Below are 21,542 nucleotides of genomic sequence, written 5' to 3' on the forward strand. Positions count from 1 at the left end.
AGGAAGGAAAGTCCTGGATTGGAGGGGCTGCGTTTGGCGACAGGCTGCGCAGCATTAGAGGCCCCTTAGGGTCTCCATGGTAACAGGTGGGAGGGGGGGAAGAGAGAAAGTAGGATGGAACTCTCACTCTCTGGTCACCTGATCGGCCTCCGCGGGTCACGTGATCCCGTTTCCATCGTCGCCATTTTGAAGCGGTGCTGCCTGAAGAAGGAGGAGAAGGGAGGAGGAAAAAGGAATCCCTTTGGGAAGGTGGGTGTGAGGGTAGGGCGGTGAGGTGGGGTCCGGACGGAAGAGGGGAGGAAGGGGAGAGCCGGCCTTGGAAGAGCGCGAGAGATGGAGCGGGGAAGGCGCTTCCCGGGGGAGGGAAGCGGTGTCTTCATCGGGGACCCGCTTCTGCCTCCGGCAGAGCCCCGATCCTCAGCAGTAACCGAAAGGAAGGCATGAGATGGAATTCAAAGGGCGAAAAAACAGGTTGATAGGATTCTTGAGAACGAGGCTTTTGGGAATCGGAGGCCAGTTCGGCAGGTGCATGGAGTGTTATCCTCACATGGCAAAGTGTGTGTAAAGTCTCTCGCGCGCACACACGTGTGCACACATATATTACACACGTGAATGGGGGGTATATAGGCCATGGAGTGAAAAGGCTATGAACTGCAAAAGATGTTATCTTGTATCCTGTAGTATAACATTAGGGTGACCATATGAAAAGGAGGACAGGGCTCCTGCAATCTTTAACAATTGCATAGAAAAGGGAAGATCAGCAGGTGTCATCTGTATATATTGAGGACCTGGTGAAATTTCCTCTTCATCACAACAGTTAAAGCTGCAGGTGCCCTGCCCTCTTTTAAATCTGGTCACTCTAGTATAGCTCCTGCAGTTTTAACTGTTGTGATGAAGAAGGAATTTCACCAGGTTCTCCATATATACAAATGACACCTGCTGGAATTCCCATTTCTATGCAACTGTTAAAGATACAGGAGCCCTATCCTCCTTTTCATATGGTCACTCCATATAACATCTGCCAGAAGATGTTTCGTTCAGCTAGTGTATGAAAGCTTGTGCCATGGTAAATTTGTTCATCTTTAAGGCGCTGCTAGACTTTTTCTTCTTCGTGCTATAACAGGCTCTGCTATGCTTATGGAATTTGCCCCTTTAGCGGAATTTGCTCCTTCATCAACCTTTCATGAAAAAGAGTTGGGAGTTGGGGTTCCTTTTCACTCAGCCCCACATGTACCCTCCTATTGATAGCCCATTCGTCGTTCCGTCAGTGTGAAACATGCTTTACAGTTTATCCAAGAAAAAGACAGGTCCTTGCTCTGTAATCTTAGAATATATACATAGATCCTCTGTTATCTCCCCCACTTTATGCTATTATTGCCCCTAAAGCCTAGAAGATCATTTTTCCTCTCCCTATTTATCTGATCACTTCATATCCATTTGCTCACACACATAATTATCACCCTAACCAATGAATTCCACGAGTCTAAAAAGCCTTCCTAAGACTTTCCCAAGTCCTCATTATTTCAAGCTTCAGTTGCTATATATTATCATTGCCAGCTATCGGTTATCATTTCTGTAGTACTTCAGATTCTCACAACAGGTTAAAAGAGAGATGTAGCCCCAAGCCACCTAGTGAACTTCAAGGCTCAGTGGAAAGTTTAGTCCTCTACCCATCCTTCTTTACATTCATCTTTAACTGGTGCGTTGAGAGACCACCACCCTGACTGGGTTGCAGTTTGACCTAAGGTGGGTCAAACTGAAGCCATTCCCACCATACTAGACTATGGTAACCAGGACAGTATGATTTATGTTTAATGATCTCCGTGAGGCTGTAAAATGCTAATGGAGTTAGAAACCCCCGTATCTGGTACTCTGTTTTCAAAAGTGTTGCAAAAGGAAGATTGTTAGTACTTTTCTTGACACGAAGCCATAACAAGCTAGCAGACTCTTTCAACAGCAGTGTCAGTAGTAAGTTTCTTTAGATTAAACAAAAGATAACAGCATCATAACAGGTAGCAGTTTCATAAAAATACCTAATTTTCTATTTTGTTTTCTAAAAATTACAAAAAATGCTTGTTTAATCCTAGATATGGTAATTTTGAAAATGAAAGATACGATAAGTCATGTGAAAGTTATCTTCTTTGATCTGATGCTATAGCTGTACTTGTACGATGCCTCTTTTAGGATGTGCTTGCAAAGATTGCTTTATGGGTGAGCCTTTGACACTAGGTATGGTGGTCAAGTTTAAGGATATGTAACACCTTATACAATAAGATGCATGGCCCTCTAGCCCAGTATTGACTACTCTGACAGTTGTTCTCCAGTGCCTTTTCCAGCATTGTTACCTGAGATCCTTGAACTGAAGATGCCAAGTCTTGAGCCTGGGACTATCTAGGCTCTGCTACTGAGCAATGGCCCTTTCCCAGGCTCTTTATAACAATGGCCATTATCCAGCACTTATCTGTGCTTACGTTTCACTGAAAACAATGGCAATTAAGCATCTATAACTGTGGTCAGAACAGCACATTATGTGTGGTTGGTAATTGTTTCCCCACCCCATGAGGGGTTTCTTTTATAGGATATCCCACCTGTGGTTGGATTTAGGTTGAGCAGGTGCCAGGGTGATGGAGGGAAGGATTGTTAAGCCCTTTCTTTCCCACCCATTTATCCAAATTCAGCCCTCCTTGCTCATTTTTCCCCAAGAAATAAGAGATATGAGGTTCCCATATCTTTCATCTCTTATGGAGAAAAGCAAGTTGGAAGGGGGCTGATTTTAAGTGGGAAATGATTATGCATGAAAAGGTTAATCATGTTCCCCCTCCCTCTTTCTCTCTCCTTCAACCCCTCCCCACACCTGAGCTGCTTTCCCTGACGAATGTTTATGTAATAAAATATGTAATGTAACAAAAAAGAAAATCCTCAGGGGAAGCCGGAATTACAGAACTATCAATGTTGATTTTATCGTCTCTTTCTGGTGAATGTTGATCATCACCAGTGGAGGAATTGTGAATTTTTAGTAATAATCCAGAAGCTGGAGATTGTCAACATTCACAAGAACAAGAAACATTACATATCTTAGCTATGGAACCTTTAGGATGACCATATGAAAAGGACAGGGCTCCTGTATCTTTAACAGTTGTATTGAAAGGGAATTTCAGCAGGTGCTATTTGTATATGTGGAGAACCTGGTGAAATTCCCTCTTCATCACAACATTTAAAGCTGCAGGTGCCCTGCCCTCTTTTAAATCTGGTGACTCTAGTATAGCTCCTGCAGCTTTAACTGTTGTAATGAAGAGGGAATTTCACCAGGTTCTCCATATATACAAATGACATCTGCTGAAATTCCCTTTTCTATGCAACTGTTAAAGATATAGGAGCCCTGACCTCCTTTTCATATGGTCACCCTAGGAACCTTGTATGTGCCAGCAAATCACCCAAGGTTTACAATGCATAACCATATTCCACGTAAAAGAAGATGACAAGTACAGGAAAGGGAAGATAGTTGACAGCTAGAGGCCTTCAAGAGGCAGCTGGACAGCCATCTGTCAGGGATGCTTTAAGGTGGATTCCTGCATTGAGCAGGGGGTTGGACTCAATGGCCTTATGGGCCCCTTCCAACTCTGCTATTCTATGATTCAATCATTCCTCCTTTCGTAAAGGGGAATTGGAGCCAGCAACTTTCGTGCATCTCTCTTTTCAAAAGTTGTTCCTTAGTTTGTTTTAGAGTTCTTCTGTCAATAATGGACAATTATTGCTGTTGAATCTACTATTCTCAATAATTAAAATTTTATGTACTCTGAAACACATTGGTCACATTCGGATGAACGTATCTCAGCTCAGTAAGACAAGGTATAAGCAAGCCTTTTGTACATGCATGTGGCCTCTTTTCTGCGCAAGCAACAAGACCAGGAAGATTTTAGTTAACCATAATTTCCCAGTTCTGAGGAAACAGGGAACAATGGTTAGACGCTTCCTGGTTTGACTGCTCAAGCCCCAAAGGGGCTGCACGCCCGGGCAAAGGCTTATTCATACCTTATGTTATTAAGCAGAGATGTGATTGTCCAAAGTGGGCCATTGTCTTGTACAAGTTCTTGTGAACTCGTTTTTCTTGTCTGTAAACTGGAAGGTTTACGCTAAACAATAAAATGGGATGTTCCGGGAAAGAAAAGAAAATATTCTTTTAAGACCGAAGCCCTGTGGCACTAAAGATATAACAATGCATTCCTGTATATGTCTGTCCAAATTAAATCCTACTGAGATCAAATGGAGCTTAATTGCCATGGGGATAGGACTGCAGCCTAACAACACATCCCTGAACATTTTTTTTACTCAGAAGTAAGTCCACTGAGTTCAATGGGCTGTTCTGATAAGTAGGTGTAGGATTACAGTAATTGATTGTTGTATCTTGAGCATATACTAGCAGATCTTTGCTACATCACATATAGCAAATGCCTTTAAAAAGGTGTGCATTTTGCAGTTTTACCATTGTTTTAACACAGAAGAAAATATTTGGTAGGTGCATCATTTTTTGATATTATTGTAAAATTGTGTGTGTGTATGTGTGTAAAAACAATAAAAATCCTTCTGCATTCTGCTGCTTTTTAGATCCAAAACTTTTGTCATTTTCAATCTGCCTGAATTTTAAGAAAGAACTGTCAAAGTGTAATGTCATCTAATTCCCGGGTTGTCATTCTGTTGTCATTACAGTTTTAACTAAGTGAAGATACACCATAGGGAATTGTGGGGAGGGGGCACCATTTAGATGTGCTTGTTTAATGGCATAGTATTTGCAGTAAATTACTCTGAAAATGAAATGTGTTCCTTGCCAAGTTGAACAATTGCTTACAACCTTCTTAAAGTGTGAAATACACAGCAAATTTTGTCTAGCTTGGTTTGGAATAGTTGTAGAATTTTTCAGACTTGCAATCATGTGTTCTGATACATTTCTGTTACTAAACACATGAAGCTTGCATTATGGAGTTGGGAAACATGGTGATTTCTACCCTAAACAACCTGTCTGAAAGTAGATCATAGTTACATATGCTGTTTCGTTTTTGTGTGCTTGCAGACTTACAATAATTTGTATTGATTTTTCAAATCATCACCCACTACGGGTGAAATAATTCTTTAGAAATATTTCTAATCAGATAATTTGATTAAATACTGAAATCCTTAATAACAGGCCTGCCTTATTAATGTCTTTCCAAAGTTTATTGCCATGAACATTTTCAATTAGCTTTGGCAAGGGAACTCCCTAGGCACTTGCAATTGAACAACAGGCAGATGTTCAGATCAAGGAAATTTTACCCTGGCAAATACAGATAATATCATCCATGATCACCTCTAGAAATAGATAAACAATACAGCTGAGATGCTTAGCAGGATTGGCAAGAAGGACTAATTCAGAGCCCTTTTCCTTCTAACCAATCTTTGGATAGACCAAAGTCTAGTAAGAAGGATAGGACTTCTGTATGGAAGGTTGCTTCTTGATGCACAGATGCAACTGATTCATGTGCTGATGCAAAGCAAATTTTCAAAGGGTGGAGGGAAGGTCGAATAATTTGTGTATTTGTTTCACAGTTAAAGGTACATGTATTTATTATGGGTCACTGAAGAGGCAGTCTTTTGTGCATTCCTTGCTATTGAAATGAACAGGGCTTAGTTAAGACTCAAGACATGGATTTATTTATTTATTTATTTATTTATTACATTTCTATACCGCCCAATAGCCGGAGCTCTCTGGGCGGTTCACAGAAATTAAAAACATTCAAAGTATAAAACAACAGTATAAAACCATAATATAAAATACAATATAAAAGCTCAACCAGATAAAAACAGCAGCAATGCAAAATTACAAATTTAAAACACCCAAGTTAAAATTTATTTATAGACTGTTAAAATGCTGGGAGAATAAAAAGGTCTTCACCTGGCGTCTAAACGCATATAATGTTAGGTGCCAAGCAAACCTCCTTAGGGAGCTCATTCCACAGCCGGGGTGCCACAGCAGAGAAGGCCCTCCTCCTGGTAGCCACCTGCCTCACTTCCTTTGGCAGGGGCTCGCAGAGAAGGACCCCTGAGGATGACCAGGTACATATGGGAGGAGGCGTTTCTTCAGATAACCTGGCCCCAAGCCGTTTAGGGCTTTAAATGTTAATACCAGCACTTTGAATCGGGCCCGGACCTGGACTGGCAGCCAATGAAGCTGGAAAAGGACTGGCGTAATGTGGTCTCGTGGGCCAGTCCCTGTTAATAAACGTGCTGCCCTGTTTTGTACCAGTTGAAGTTTCCGGACCATTTTCAAAGGCAGCCCCACATATAACGCATTGCAGTAATCCAAACGAGAGGTTATCAGAGCATGGATAACTGTAGCTAGGCTATCTCTGTCCAGATAAGGGCGCAGCTGGTATATCAGCCTAAGCTGATAAAAGGTGCTCTTTGCCACTGAGTTCACCTGTGATTGTCACATTTCTATCTCTGTTCCACACACTTGATGTTTTGTTCTGTAACACAAGCATCTATATAATCTTTACTTTTTAACATTTCAGATAGTATGGAAGAAGGCAGCGACATTACAGCACTCGTCTCAAACATTGGGGAACAGGAGGCTGTGCTGATCTCTGAAGCCATCGTAAGCCCAACTTCAGAAAGTGTTGAAGACCAGAGGAAGTGCAACCCTGATCCACTAATCCAAGTCATCCAAAAGCTAAGCAAGATCGTTGAGAGTGAAAAATCACAGAAATGTCTTTTAGTAGGGAAAAAACGCTTGTATCCCGACATGCTGTCACTTGAGTCACAAAACCTCCCAGAGATACCAGCTAAACTCATTGAACTACCTGCTCTGGCCACCATAAATGTAGAAGATTATTATGTGGCAGATTGTTCTCCACAGAGTAGAAGGAAGGTGGTTTGCTATCAGTGTAGTCTCTGTAAAACTCTGTCTCCCACTCTTCCTCTCCTAAAAGAACACATAAAACAACACGGTCAGCAGAATGAGGTAATACTTATGTGTTCAGTATGCAATTTTGCCACTAGAAGCCTAGAAGAATTTGAAGCTCATGTCAGGCATCATCCAGAGGACGGCGACAAAACCCACCCTCTGCCAAAGGAGCAGCAGTGTGTAAGTCTTTCTAATACCACTTCGCATGGGCCAACGGAAAGTTTCGTCAAAGTAGGCACTGATCAGGTGGCCCAGCTTCAGTCTCCCCATGTGACTGAGAAGACGGGGCGAAAATGGTATACTTACGAGCAGTACGGAATGTACCGATGCTTAATTTGTAGCTACACGTGTGGTCAGCAAAGAATGTTGAAAACACACGCCTGGAAGCATGCAGGTGAAGTCGATTGCTCGTATCCCATATTTGAGGAGGAAAACGAGCAAGCTACACTGCCAGACTCTTCTGCTGCAGGTGTTCCTCGCAATGTGGACACTGTTGTCCTTTCATTAGAAAATCACGAACTGGGTGTCTGTAGCGACCAGGCCGTTCAACTCCATATTTGTAGTCCCGAGCCATTGACTTATAAAACTTTGCCAGCGGAAGAGCCTATAAAAGAGGAGGCCGTCCTCAGTCAGTCAGCTACGCTTTCACCCCCTGGCAAAACGTTAGAGGAGGCTATGTCTGATACAGAGGTGGAACAAGAGCATTTGATAACCGATAGCTTGCTTTCTTCGGCCCAGAAAATAATTAACTGCAGCCCAAATAAAAAAGGCCACGTTAATGTTATAGTGGAACGTATGCCGAGTGCTGAAGAGCCTGTCTTGCAGAAGCCTTTCTCGATGGACCCTGACATTGAGGCTGAAAAAAGCAAAAACTCTGAACCGACTCACGTCGTGCGTGATGGATCAGGGGACGTTTATCACATGGATAAAAATTCTGTTGAGCTTGAAGAAGTAATTATTGGATGGAGCAGCACAGAGAAGAAAGATAGTGACTTAAATCCTGGCAGAGTCAAAGCAGCCGATGAAAATGCCCCTCCCACAAGAAGAAGAACCAATTCCGAGTCCTTGAGACTGCACTCGCTAGCCGCTGAAGCTCTGGTGACGATGCCAATCAGAGCTGCAGAGCTAGCCCGGTCAAGCCTCAGAGCCTTTGCTGAGGTCAACTCTTTAGGTTCAGACATGGGACAACGGCAAACTGACGGTGGCTATGTAGCCCATTCTAAATTGGTAACCTCCCTTAAAACCGAGGAACTGACAAGCCTCAACCAAACCGACCATGCTTTCATGGAGATACAGAAGGATAAACCAGAGCTAACGGAAGGTCCCATGAAAATGGGCATTAGCATGTCACTGCTCACCGTAATTGAAAAACTGAAAGAGCGGACAGACCAGAATGCCTCCGACGACGACATTCTGAAGGAGTTGCAAGACAATGTGCAATGCCAACCTGCGACGGAGGCCAACGTGCTGGGGAGTAACCTGGTGGAATATATCCCCAATGTGGATCGCCCCTTCCGGTGTCGCTTGTGCCACTACAGCAGTGGCAACAAGGGGTACATCAAGCAACACTTGCGGGTACATCGCCAGAGGCAGCCCTATCAGTGTCCGATCTGCGAGCATATAGCGGACAACAGTAAGGATTTAGAAAGCCATATGATCAACCACTGCAAATCCCGAATGTACCAGTGCAAACAGTGCGAAGAATCCTTTCATTACAAGGTGAGCATGTTTGACTTTGTGATTGCTATTGTGACTGCAATTATTATTATTATTATTATTATTATTATTATTATTATTATTATTATTATTATCATCATTTATATACTGCCCCATAGCCGAAGCTCTCTGGGCGGTTTACAAAAGTTACAGAAATCTTGAACGAAGAGAACCAAAAGGTGCAACCTGGTAAACTAACTGGGGTGGCATGGCAAAGCATTGCTGGGAATTCCAGCAGTAGAGTGTCCAGTAATGCTTAGTCCGCGAGCCTTTAGCATTCAAGATTGAAGTGGTTGCCAAAAGCCATGAATTTATTTATTTATTTATTTATTACATTTCTATACCGCCCAATAGCCCTCTGGAGCTCTCTGGGCGGTTCACAAAAATTAAAAACATTCAAAGTATAAAACAACAGTATAAAACCATAATTTAAAATACAATATAAAAGCTCAACCCGATAAAAATAGCAGCAATGCAAAATTACAAATTTATTTATACATTTTAACAAAGTTAAAATTTATTTATAGACTGTTAAAATGCTGGGAGAATTATGGACTTGTGTTTTTTGAGCAGTAGCCAATCATGAGCCATATCAAATCTCTTTTGTAACTAAATGGAGTTTATGATATGCCATGGAATTGACCATTTCAACCAAGAATAGGCAACAATTTTACTGGGTGTTATGCGCAATTGCAGTAGATCTTTGGGTTCTGGTCACTATTTTCATTGCACAATGAAGTCAATTTGCAGAGCTTGAAACTAGATTTGCACCACCAGAGCATGTTCTGTTTCCTCGTCAGCCCCCCCTTGATTTGGAAGTAGGCTCTTTTCCAACTCCCACCCAGTGTGGTGTTAAGAGAGCATAATTTAAAAAGATTTGAATCTTGTTTAATTGTATCTTTTTGTTTTAGCTATCTGATAACATAGGAAGTACAGATAACAATTGATAGGAGAATAAGTGTACAGTATCAGGGATTGACCATTGCATATTTCCATGCTTTTTAAAGACCGGGCAAATTTTGTATTTCAGAGTCAGCTGCGAAGCCACGAGAGAGAGCAGCACAGCCTTCCAGATATATACTCAACATCCTCATCTGACAGTCTAATAACTTGTAGTGAAGTGGATGAAAGTGTTGGTACTGTCTATCTTTTTGACTCACTTAGTGATTGGATTGTGGCGATCGTTAAATGTTTGCAGACTCATGAGAATCTCTTTAGTGTGATGGTGCCCCATGCAGCAACCCAGTTCACTCGTTGTCAACAAGCCATGGTTTGTTAATCATGGGTTGTTGAAAATGAAGCAGGAGGGAGTCAACTGGTTCCCTGGCCACTCCTGCTGTGATAAAACAATCTAGGTATGCTGCGTCCCTGGGTTGTTTATCATGCTATCTGAACCCAGAACTCTAGGTTGCTGGGGGGACGAACAACCCAGAGTTTGAATCCAGGGTTGTTTATCACAGTGGGAGCAGGTGAGCGAATGGGAACCAGCATGCTCACAGCTACCCAGGGTTTATTTAAACCTTAAATAGATGCCATGTGCAAACTGGGCCAGCGACTGTAACATTAAAAGACTTGGCTATGTTCATTTTCCCAATCATGTGTAGTAGCTGAGCAACATCACCACCATTAGAGGATACGCAAATATTGTATACACAGTTGAGGCAATATACATAAGCAGCTTGTAAATGTTACACTCCATGAAGCATCACCAAAGGACTTTACATATAGGGCTTTTAATCGCTTGATAGTGCAAGGTTTTAAAACCTGGCAGACTGGGTACAAGAAGAAGCTTGCACAGTCTTTTTAGTACTGTCCAAAGAGCCCTGGAATCAGAGGGAAACAACTGCATTTTTTTCTTGATGCAGCCTTTCTGCTGGCCTCCCATCTCAAAAAGTACTCCATGCAAGCCCTCACTCAACTCTTTGTGCGTGCGTTTTTAAATGTGGGGTTGGAAGTATGACTTGACTGAAAATGTTCTCCTTTTAATAGCATTCATTAAATGAGAATTTAAGCTTTCTAAAGTATTTTGGAAACTCTTTGCACTCAAATTATGATACGATTGCAGGAAGGAAGCCCTCTTGTCAAACAGATGTCACCTCTATAAAACAGCCCAAACCCAAGAAGTTTATGGCACAGCATCTGTTTATGTGCGAGTTATCTGAGCAGAAACATTCGTTTCATGTTTATGAAAGCTTTGGCGGCCCTGTTTATCACGGCTGTGCTATAACATTAGAGGGATCTTACCGCATATGATTGGATTGTAAATGCCTAATAATGTAAGACTGTTGTAATAATATGCATTACAGGAACACCTGCTTTTGCTGTTCGATTCAAATCAGTCACTTCATTACACACCACAGGGCTTGCCGGTCCTCCTCTGCCTGCCCCCCCCCCCCCCCAGCCAACATGCACAAGGGATAAAAGCAGTTCCCAAATTAAAGCATGCAGTGAGAGAGAAATAGTTGCGTTTCATAAAATACCAAGTCTAAGCTAGTGATATAATTATATGTAAAATACAATGGAGTTAGTGATTAGACACTTAATGGATACCTATTATATCTTCATTTGCCAAGCAACATTATTTCAGTCCTTGCTGTAAAGATTTAGTTAAGAAAAGTCTCAGATGCTTGCTAGACTGGTTAAAGATAATTTGGCATCCTAAGCACTTCCCAGGTGTAAGAGTGATACCCAGGCTCCCCGGCAGTGTCAGAGGATGCTGGGATCCAACTCTTGAGTTGTGTGATCCTAGGTTGGATTTCTCAGATTGCAGGCTGTGCCTTGGAGCTCCTTAAAAGAATCCCACTTGGGTTGCTTGTGCATTTGGGCCAGTCCTAAGTGCTTTATAAGGAAACATAAACATATCCTAAATCAAATCCCTTGCACAGCCTTAGGTCAACTCAAAGTGGGTATACCAACGTTTTTGCAACTGTTCTTGTTAGCGTTGGAAGGTTACAGCCTGACCAACCTCAAATAGAATCTCTCTGTCTTAAACAAAATTACTTCTAAACATTGCATTGCATACCTGTACAGTTCTGGTCACGCCGCACATCAGAAAGTATATTGCAGAACTAGGCGGGATGCAGAAAAGGGCAGCCAAATTATCATTTTGGGGTCTTTTAGCTTAGGAAAAAGTGGATGTGGAGGGGAAAACCTCTCAGCCCCTTTACAAATGTCAAAGTTGGTGGCCCTGAGTATATCTTGTGATATAAAATTCCAGTCATTAATGCACTGTGTGAATAAGTACTTTTATCTGCTCTAAATCTCCCACTGTTCAGCTTCATTGTGAGCCTCTCTCATAGTACTAGAGCCTGGGAGTTACCCAGGGTAGCTGAGTAGTGTGAGGAAGAATTTGCTGGGGAACATGAGCAGCAGGGAACAATTATGTTCGTGTTCTGTTTGTGAGCTTCCCAGATGCATCTGGCTGGCTGTTGTGGGAACAGAATATTGGACTAGATAAGCCTTTGGACTGATCCAGTATGGTTCTTATGTTCTTCTTGTATAGGGGATAGGATTTCAGTCCAGAAACTCTACAGATGCGACATTTGTGATTACACAAGCACAACATATGTTGGTGTGAGGAATCACAGGCGGATTCACAACTCTGATAAGCCCTATAGGTGAGTGTCGTGGCATTTTCTGTTAATTAGAATTTAAGAGCCTTTTTTTCTTTTAAATGATGTTCTTTTAGTTGCCAGTTCTAAAGATAGAATACTGTGGGCAATTTGAAATAACCTGATTTTGAAGAAGTGTGTCATTTATCACTGATTCACTCTGACAGCATATTTAGAATCTAACAGCCTTCTGCACATCACTGTATAAGCGTCTACTTGTCATATATAGCGTTGTTTTTTTCAATTGTGAAAAATGAAATAAAAGAAGACCAGGGTAGAGAAGTTACCAAAAAAAAGTGTATAGATTTGTAAGTGACTTAAGTTTGTTTGTTTTTTAATTAAGCATAACTGTCCAGAGAACTTTCACATTCAGTTGCATGATGTATGTGAAAGTTTACCACTTAGAACAAATGGTTAGAGCATTAGTTCCTTGCTTAAGTAGTCAGCCAACCCCTCTGGAGGCCTTAATCTGTGGCATGTTTACCTGAACAGCAGCCAACTTTAATGTACTTGACCAATGAATTGGTAAGATTCTGGGATGAATGATAAACCGCCAAGCTTCCTTGAACTGTTCCTATCCATCCACAAAGCCCATTGTTCATCTTAGTGCTTGAATTGGCAAGATGGCTGGTAATCACTTGCTTCTTTATTTTTCTTTAGATGTCGAGTGTGTGACTTCACCACAACCAGTATGAATAGTCTGAAATGTCATATGAGGCAACACCCACAGGAGCACCAGGCAGTGCAGCTAATGGAGCAGTTCAAGTAGGTAACTAACAACCTGAAGAAAGCTGTAACAGCTGCAGCCTTGTTACTTGGAAGTTAAGACCTGTGAGCATTCTGTGCAGACCTGCTCACAATTTGTTTGGTTAAGGGATCAACTGTGTCTTTTTCTTCTTTGTACTTTGCTGCTGTTATAACCTGATATTCTCAATGCTTGGGGGACTGGATAACCTCTAAAAAGATGAGTGATGGGAGCTCTTGCAGCCAAAAAGTGCCTCTCTGGATGTATTTGAGAGGACTTGAGTTACTAAGTGGTGACGGGAATGCACTTTGCACCTCTTATCGCACATTTGTATTATCTGTATCTTCCAGGCTGAGCCCTGGTTCTTGAAATATGTTCTGGATGTGGTTCTGATTCACTCCAGATCAAATGAGGCTTGGCAAAGAAAAGATGGAAGCTGATCAGTATTTTGTTTCGTCAATTTGATCAATAGTTTGTTTAAGGAAATTGTTAGGAACGTAAGAAGCTGCCTAATACCAGGTCAGACTGTTGGTCCATATAGCCCAATATTGTCTACTCTCCAGCAACAACTCTTCAAGGCTTCCAGCAGAGGCCCTACGTTTTTAACCGGAGAAGCCAGGGATTGAACCCGAGACCTTCTGTGTGTGAAACAGGAGGTCTACCACAGAGGTATGGCCTCTCCTCCTGTTCCACTGAGGAACCTATTTAAGAAGGGCTGAGGATAATATTGTATCAATTTAGATTAATTTAGGTATGTAGTAATTCAGCAGAATGATTGAATCCTCCCATATCACTTTGATCCAGGTTTTTAGTGGTGGCTTTTGTTAAGTGCTTCTGAAATTATCCTGAAAGTGTGAGAATATTCTACATACCCTCTTTTCCCCCTTTTTAATCCTTTGGTTTTCATTTTAATAACGAATATTTAATTATTGGATTTGCCTTGGCATGAAAGTATGCCTTTTTTCCTCCTCATTTGACAGAATTACTTTTTGGTGTAGATGTCCAGTACATAGTCGTTAAAAATATCATTTAAATTGAAATACCAGTTAAACCAAGACAAGGTGGAAATTGGAGGGAGTGTAGAATCGCTATAATTTGAGCATTTTGGACAAGTCGCATTGGGTTGATGTTTTTGCACTCTTAACCGCTTCTGCTTTTTATGGTTTTTTGTTCCAGATGTTCCCTTTGTGGATATGTGTGTAGCCATCCTCCTTCCCTGAAGTCTCATATGTGGAAACATGCAAGTGACCAAAATTACAACTATGAACAAGTGAACAAAGCTATTAATGATGCAATTTCACAAAACGGGAGGTGTGTGTGCATTTTGGAGTTACGATTTGCATTTGTAATACAAGGCACAATCCAAAGACATGAACACATCAGTTACTCCTACTACCTCCACACATCCTAGAACTATCCTAAAACCTACGGGTTTAAATCCCTTAAATTCAGAAAACAGTTTGATGGACAAATGTACTGATACAAAAAGTTGCCAGAATGGGAATACAGAACCACCATGTAAATACTCTGGATGCAGTTTCCTAATAGGCAACGGTCGTTCAATACGTCAACATTTCTTGTTAAAGTGATGGGGAATTTAAAAAATTAGTTTGAGGATTTGCTAAAATGAGGGCACACTGAGAGGCACTGTTAAGGAAATGCTGAACATATTTTTTGTGCAACATGAACCTTAGCGATCATCTTTAAATATTGTATAGTATTGAACCTTAGGACAGGATAATTACCAACTGCTCAGTATTGTCAAGGATAAAAATCCACTTCGGTTGTAAGGCAACTCTATTTTATTGAGCGTAATACAGCTGTATGGAGAGAGTTCTACAGACAAAGAACTTCTCTCCTGGCAGTGTGAAAAGCTGGTATGTTTATACAAAGTAGCATCTTAACCAATTAGCAGTTGGCAGAATTCTAAAGCATAACGAAGACAGATCAAAGAAAACTACTTCATTATACCTTATCAATAGATGGCCCATAACTCTTCTAGCAGTGTCAGATTGACCTGGATGGTCAGTCCTCCTTATCAAGATAGCTTATTTGTCTTATACTATATCAAAAGTTCTTGACAGTTAGAATTTCCATTTTAAGCATTTCCTTCCAATTAAGCAGTTTCAGCATTACAGCACATTCAGGCACATACATCATTCCACTCCCATCATGCAGTTCACTTGCAAGAACCAAACTACATACAGAGCAGGTATATCAAGGCTTGTGGCCTTGCTTTCTCAGCTTTAATAAATTAAAAATAAACCACTTCCTTCCTTCCTTAGGTTTCCAGGCCAATTGCCTGGGAAGATGATAACTGAAACCTCTGAAGACAGTTCGGTTCCTTTGACAAGTAACTCAGAGGGCTTGATGTTTTTGGACTCCTCTAACCAGACGGCTAACAAAACCATGAGTTCTGATGAAAATCAGAACCCTGCTTCTACAATGAATACCTCATGCAGTTCAGACAAAACCACTAGCCTTTCCCACCTTGGCACGGAATACTGTGTTCTGCTCTTCTGCTGTTGCATCTGTGGGTTTGAGTCGACCAACAAAGAGAATTTGTTGGATCACATGAAGGAACATGAAGGTGAAATTATAAACATAATTCTAAACAAGGACCACGCCACCGCTCAGAGTGTAAACTAGATGAAATTGCCTCTTTAAAAGATTCCTTAAAGTGCTGTTTTCCTGTGCTCTCTAACATTACCTGAAATATTTGCTAAAGAGAAAAACTTGAGTAAAAATAATAATAATAGCAATGTTCCTAAATTTTGAAGTCTTTACATCAACAAGAAAATGGATTATTTCAGGAGCTCTTGAAGCAACTGAACAGGAAAAACTCTGTTTACAGTAAAGGGCCATTGAGAATGTTATCCCTTGCCGACAGAGCCATTTTCAATGCCTATTCCTAATCCAAAGCATAGTAGCATAATAGGAAATTCACACTAAGGTGTTAACTTAAGTGGTTTAACCTTCCTGCCTTGAAACTATATAAAGGGTGTCAAATTCATTTCAGGTAAATTAAAAAAAAATGACATGACTGACTATAAGATTATGAAGCAGCAGTTTCCAGAGAGAGGAACACTGAGTAACTTCTTAGGCCTTATAGTTCCTCTCTTAATTGCTTCTTTTTTTAGAAAAGGTAACAGTTGTTGGCTGTGCCTGCTCATACAGACGGCATAACAAGTTGGTATCTTGCTAATTATTTTGCTGGCTAGATTTTCTCAGTATGAGATGCTACAATAAGTTATTCGGAATTTATGTCTAAACGTTTCTTGTTGGACCTGAAGAGTTCACTGAAACTTCTTAATACCTATATATGTAAGCAGGCATTTAACTAGGTGGTGTTTCATTTCAGCATGCTTGAGGTGCCATAATTTGGAAGAGCAGATGGGGGAGGGAGGTACTAATGGTCATACGAAAACTTTGATCCAAACTTTGAAACAAAGCAAATAAAGGTTTATCTCTTTCATCAAGTAACATTTTAACATTTCAAAATGCAGTTACTTGGGTCTACTGGAATGGGGTGGGGGTGGGGGAATGAAAAGTCAATGGGTTGGATAAAGAATTTGCTTCCTGTAGATGGAAGGAGTTCCGTCAACAGAAGGCTGCTCATCCAGTGAAGGAACCACACTGGTGGAATGAAGAAGAAAGCAATTTTAATCAATTCCCCCCTCCCTCTGCAGCGCGTATGGCCTTTGAAAGTCTGCTTTGGAGGGTGAGGGGACCCTTTGGAACAGTGGGGAGGAAGGCACTGGGGGCTGCCGAGGGGAAGGAAATTGATTTTAAAAAAACATTTCCACCGGTGGGAGCATTCTGAGAAAAATTCCACGGCTACTGCCAACAAAAGAGAACTTTGTATCCAACCCATTGGAAAATAAGCTAATTTTGTTGCAACCTTATAAATTAGCCACTAAAAATCTTTCATTTACTTAGCGTACTTGTTCCCAAAAAAGAGCTCCTTCACACCTTGCTAAATAAATGTCTTGAGCTTCTTTCTTTGACTACAATCCTGAGCACAATTTGACTATTTTAACTCCCATTGACTTCAGTGGGAGTTAAGCAGAATTGTAGCCAATTGACATTATTTTCATCATCATATTAGTGCCATGCTTCATTTGAGTGGAACCTTTTCTCCCGGTCACTGCATTTCCATTTACTCCACTCACCAAACATATTGTATACAAATTTCAATTATATTTCAAGAGCTGCAGAACATATTTCTTGTGTATTTATTATCTATTTATAATTATATTTTAGCAGAAATAAGCTAGAAGCTCACATGGTGCTAATTGAGTTTGGGAGGGGGTGTTCCTACCATTTCTGAACTGTGAAGTTGGGCAAATGGAAAGTTTTTGTATATGTTTTTCCAGTTTTAAATGCTGAATGCAGAAATACAAGGCATTTTGTAAGACTACCCAATCTAATCTTGAATATTTAGTCTTATTACTTGCTTCTAAATTATATGCATCAGTACATAAAAATAGTGACAGGGTTGTCATATAACCTATCATTTACAAGAATATTTCATATATATGAAAAATGGGAGTTAAAATGTGGATGCTTTTGTGTTCTTGAAGAATAGAACATCTAGGGGGATATTGAGAGGGGATGTTTCGTATTCAGGCTAATATATTTAATTTTTTTGCTATGAATTCTTAAGATTGATTAGAATCACAAAACCTGATAAAGTACATCTGGCTACTACTATTACTTTTTGTACTCTGCTCGCATATTGGCATTGTATTTTCAGCATGGACTTCCAATGTGCTCAGAAATAGGAAATCATCGGGCAACTATTTAACATCTCAACTAGGAGCAGAATGGAGACTAAACAACCAAAACCGACACTGAAACATTCTTGAGACTGGCGAAAAGTAGGTGGCACCAAAACAGTAGTGTGGCCATTAAAAAAAATAAATCCTCATTTGTCCAGATTTTTTTGATTGCAAGATCAGCAAGATGTAGAAAATCCATAAAACAAAAACCTTTCTCTTATCTGAGGTTATACAAAGTGTATTAACATTCCACCTCCTATCTTTATACCATCTATTTACTGCAATTAGTTTAAATCCTGTTAAAAATGATCAAAGTAATAGATTCATTTTTAATTAGTTTCAAAACTATAGTGGTAGGGTTTTTTTGCCATGAACATTTTTTTTTAAAAAAAATAATCATAATGGATCATGCCTCTTCACTACACTACAAGAAAATTGTGAAAATATGAACTTATAAAATAGGTTCTTATTGAAGTTAAGTATTAATTTTTAGGCATCTAAATTGGTTTTTTTTAAAAAATAACACCATATGTGAGAAACAACTGAAATGAATTTTGTACGCGCAATGTTTCATTAACTCTTACTGTTAAACAGTAAGTGGGTTTTTTTAAAAAATTGACTTTTATCTTCAATGCTTAGTTTAATATTACCTTCATTTGCACAGGATCTGAGTATACTTCTTACTGACATGTACATTTTAGTGTCCACATGTTGCCTCAGATGTACACACTTGACATGTAGAAGCCTGAAACTAGTTTATTGATCATGTTTCCTGCCTTGGAAAGTGTTGAGGTGGTATATGTGGGTGCAGGGATTTCCGTGTTTTTGTTGTTGTTTAAGAGCACTTTTCAGATATATGGCATGTCTTCCCTTTCAATTTTAGGATATAAGTTTTAAAAAATGCTTGGACTTCTAACTATAGTGTTCTTATTTTTATTATTATTATTATTCATTTTATTTATATAGGAGCAAATTCAGTGCTCTGAGTTATAATTTCAGCCTTTGCCCCAAGTTCTTATGGTTCCATTATGGACAAAGTTTCCGTTTATATTTCTGGCTGCAAAACTTACAAATAGTTGTTTGGGAGTAAATTTCATTTAAATCAACTGAAATTATTTCCAAACTAATGGGGTACAGATTGTATCCTTAAACAGTAGAGCTTATCCATTTGTGCTCAGTGAGAGAAATTATTCTAATGGATCTGCATGCTGCAATTCTTTGGGCTGGCCAAATGTGATACAGGCTAGGCGGTGTGTGTGTGTAAGGGTAGTGGAACCACGCTCGCATAGCCTGCTTTCAGACCCATTGGACATCTACACATTACAAGCAGTATTTACATAGGGCCTGTAAGCACAAGATCCAGTGCATGTGGGTCTGAACTATATGCTTGTTCTAGGAAATGTTAACCAGTGTAGTGGTTTGGACCTTTATGTGTCTAGACTGTGCATTCATTGGATCCAACGCATGAAGTTCTCAGTGGGTTGTAAGACAGCCCCACCTGGTATGTGCAATGAGCTGATGTGATCCACTCTCTTCTCCCTGCCCCAGCAGGTTAAACCACTCCCTGCCTGAACCCTTTAAATTCAATGTAAGTAACTTACTTGGAAACATACTATTAAAATCAATGGGACTTGCTTCCAATTCACTGACAGAGGCTGTCTTCCTTGCAGCTCTATACACTGTCCTTCGTTTGAAAGACAGAGTGGGATTCAGCCAGTTACTGCATTTTAAAGCACTTATTTAATCATTAAAATAAAAAATGTACAGTTGGTGCTCAAAGCAATGTTAAAATATATTTAATAGAATTTTGCATTTGATATTCATGGGCATGGGTACATATATTTTTTTAAGAAAAGGAATTGTAATACTGTGGCACTGATTTTTATAGCCAAAGTATAAAACTTTTAGAAAACTGACATGTAAAAAAACTGCAGATATCTTACTGATAGGATGGCTTATTTTATAAGATCTTTCCCGCACATTAAGCTGCATGCCTTAAGTTCTCTCTAGGATTGTCTTGTTTGAAAACTATGGAAGCGAACTTTGTAGTACTACTTTGACTACCTTCTGTAATACTGTACATTGTTAGAATAATTTATTTTGCTTTACAGAAGTTTTGTCATGTATTGACTAATTGTATTTTGGTAATAAACTCCTATGTTGAACACATCAGTACTGTGCTCCTGATTGCATTGCATACAGTTTAGAACTAAATTTAGCTTTTCTTTTGTTTGTTTGTTTTAAAAAATCACACAGACACCTTTCCCAATGTGGGGATGTTGATCTACTTTAAAGGGTTTTTTAGGGAACACTGAGATAATATGTATGATTTATTTGAACAATAAAATGCTAAATAAATACTATAGGGGTTTTTTTTGCCCACCCTTGTATTTTCACCAGCAGGGTAGCCTTGCATATCTTGTGACCTACTAAGCCAGGGGTGCAGAACTACAGGAACGAGGGTTCAAATCCTGTCCATGGGGATCCCCAGATAACCAGGCTCCCTTTCCCATCGAACTCAACAAATCTATTGTTTGGTGGTTTCCCACTTTTGTGCATTTTCCCCCATTCTAAAAAGGTTGAAATGCTTCTGCTAAGACTCAGTTACTGGCAGTAAGAACTTTTAAGTTAAAATATGCTGGTATTTTTGGGTTTTTGGCCCTCCCGCCACCACTGGAATGCAGCCCTGAGAGTTTCTCCAAAATGGAATTCAGGCCTCAGGCTGAAAGAGGTTCCTGCCCCAAGCCATATTTGGCCCACCAACCATGTATGGTGGCCCACCAGCAGCTTAATTTTATTGTCTGCCTGGGACTACAAAAGCCAGAGTGCTTTTCAAGGGTATGTCGGGCGACAGCTGCCTTTTCCAACCTGCTGCCCTCCCGATGTTTTGGATTTCAACTCCCATCACTCCCAACCAGCATGGCCAATGGTCAGGAATGCTGGGAGTTGTAGGACCAAAAGATCTGAAGGGCATCAGGTTAGGGAAGGCTGGGCGATACATTTAATAAAGGCTGAGTTCAGACAACATGTTTTTCTATGCAGTGCAAAAAGTCCACTCAATGGTTGAGTTTTTAAGAGGTACTCCCTGCACAACATGTTCTAACTCCACCGCTGTGTGACTGTGGACTACCGTGGAGTTGAGTAAAAGGCAATGTGACATTTGACTTACAGTTCTTCTGCCCTCTCTCCTCCCCTGGTCCTCCCAATAGTATCCCACCAGCCACTGCTGCCAAAAAAAAAAATCCCAGCAGCTCTCCTAGTGACACTTCCTGCTTTTGCCGCTCTTGCCAGGGAACTCTAGCCAGTGGGAAAGGTCAGCTCAATGCAACGGGAAACTCCACGGAGCCCTCCACAAAACACAGCAGTTGTGCAGGAACTCTCCTCTGCACAGCGTGGATATTCAGCGTGGAGTGTTTTCTAAAAAAAAAACCATGGGGTGGAGTTTTCCCTCCAGACAACACATTTCTCAACAGTGGTGTAAAAACTCCACTGCGGAGTTCTAAATCTACTGTTGAGAAATGTGTTGTCTGAACTGGGTCAAAAACTATTCAGCTGTAAAAGCTGTGCATCACAAGTAGCGTGAGCTTAAGCTAGCAAGTGGTAAACGGATGTTTCTTTCCTTTTTCTCTGGTGATTCTAATCTAACTTGTTACTTTGCTATCATTTGAGATAGGCACTTAAAGTTAATTATGAGCTGAAGTATAATTGACCAATTATGGTATTCTTCAAGCTGTTTTTTAATCCTTAGCAGG

At 40.4% G+C, this 21,542-nt stretch overlaps 1 protein-coding gene across 1 annotated transcript; it reads left to right on the top strand.

Moving 5' to 3' along the window:
- The first annotated feature begins 220 nt into the window (after nt 1-220).
- Nucleotides 221-19,959, top strand: ZNF507 (zinc finger protein 507). Its single transcript, XM_063141511.1, has 7 exons — nt 221-249; nt 6,546-8,656; nt 9,684-9,789; nt 12,156-12,270; nt 12,925-13,029; nt 14,186-14,320; nt 15,295-19,959. Exons 2-7 carry the CDS (start codon nt 6,551-6,553, stop codon nt 15,656-15,658), a joined length of 2,931 nt encoding a protein of 976 aa, XP_062997581.1. The 5' UTR covers nt 221-249; nt 6,546-6,550; the 3' UTR covers nt 15,659-19,959.
- Nucleotides 19,960-21,542: the final 1,583 nt, after the last annotated feature.

The sequence above is a fragment of the Elgaria multicarinata genome, chromosome 14, assembly GCF_023053635.1.
Source record: "Elgaria multicarinata webbii isolate HBS135686 ecotype San Diego chromosome 14, rElgMul1.1.pri, whole genome shotgun sequence".
In the NCBI taxonomy this organism is placed as follows: domain Eukaryota; kingdom Metazoa; phylum Chordata; class Lepidosauria; order Squamata; family Anguidae; genus Elgaria; species Elgaria multicarinata.

What these genes read in the sequence shown, in the direction of transcription:
- ZNF507 (XM_063141511.1), top strand. Translation starts at nt 6,551, where the DNA reads ATGGAAGAAGGCAGCGACATTACAGCACTCGTCTCAAACATTGGGGAA. An exon ending in CAGCTAATGGAGCAGTTCAA is followed by an intron (nt 13,030 to 14,185) that starts GTAGGTAACTAA and finishes TTTTTGTTCCAG; the next exon opens with ATGTTCCCTTTGTGGATATG. An exon ending in GCAATTTCACAAAACGGGAG is followed by an intron (nt 14,321 to 15,294) that starts GTGTGTGTGCAT and finishes TTCCTTCCTTAG; the next exon opens with GTTTCCAGGCCAATTGCCTG.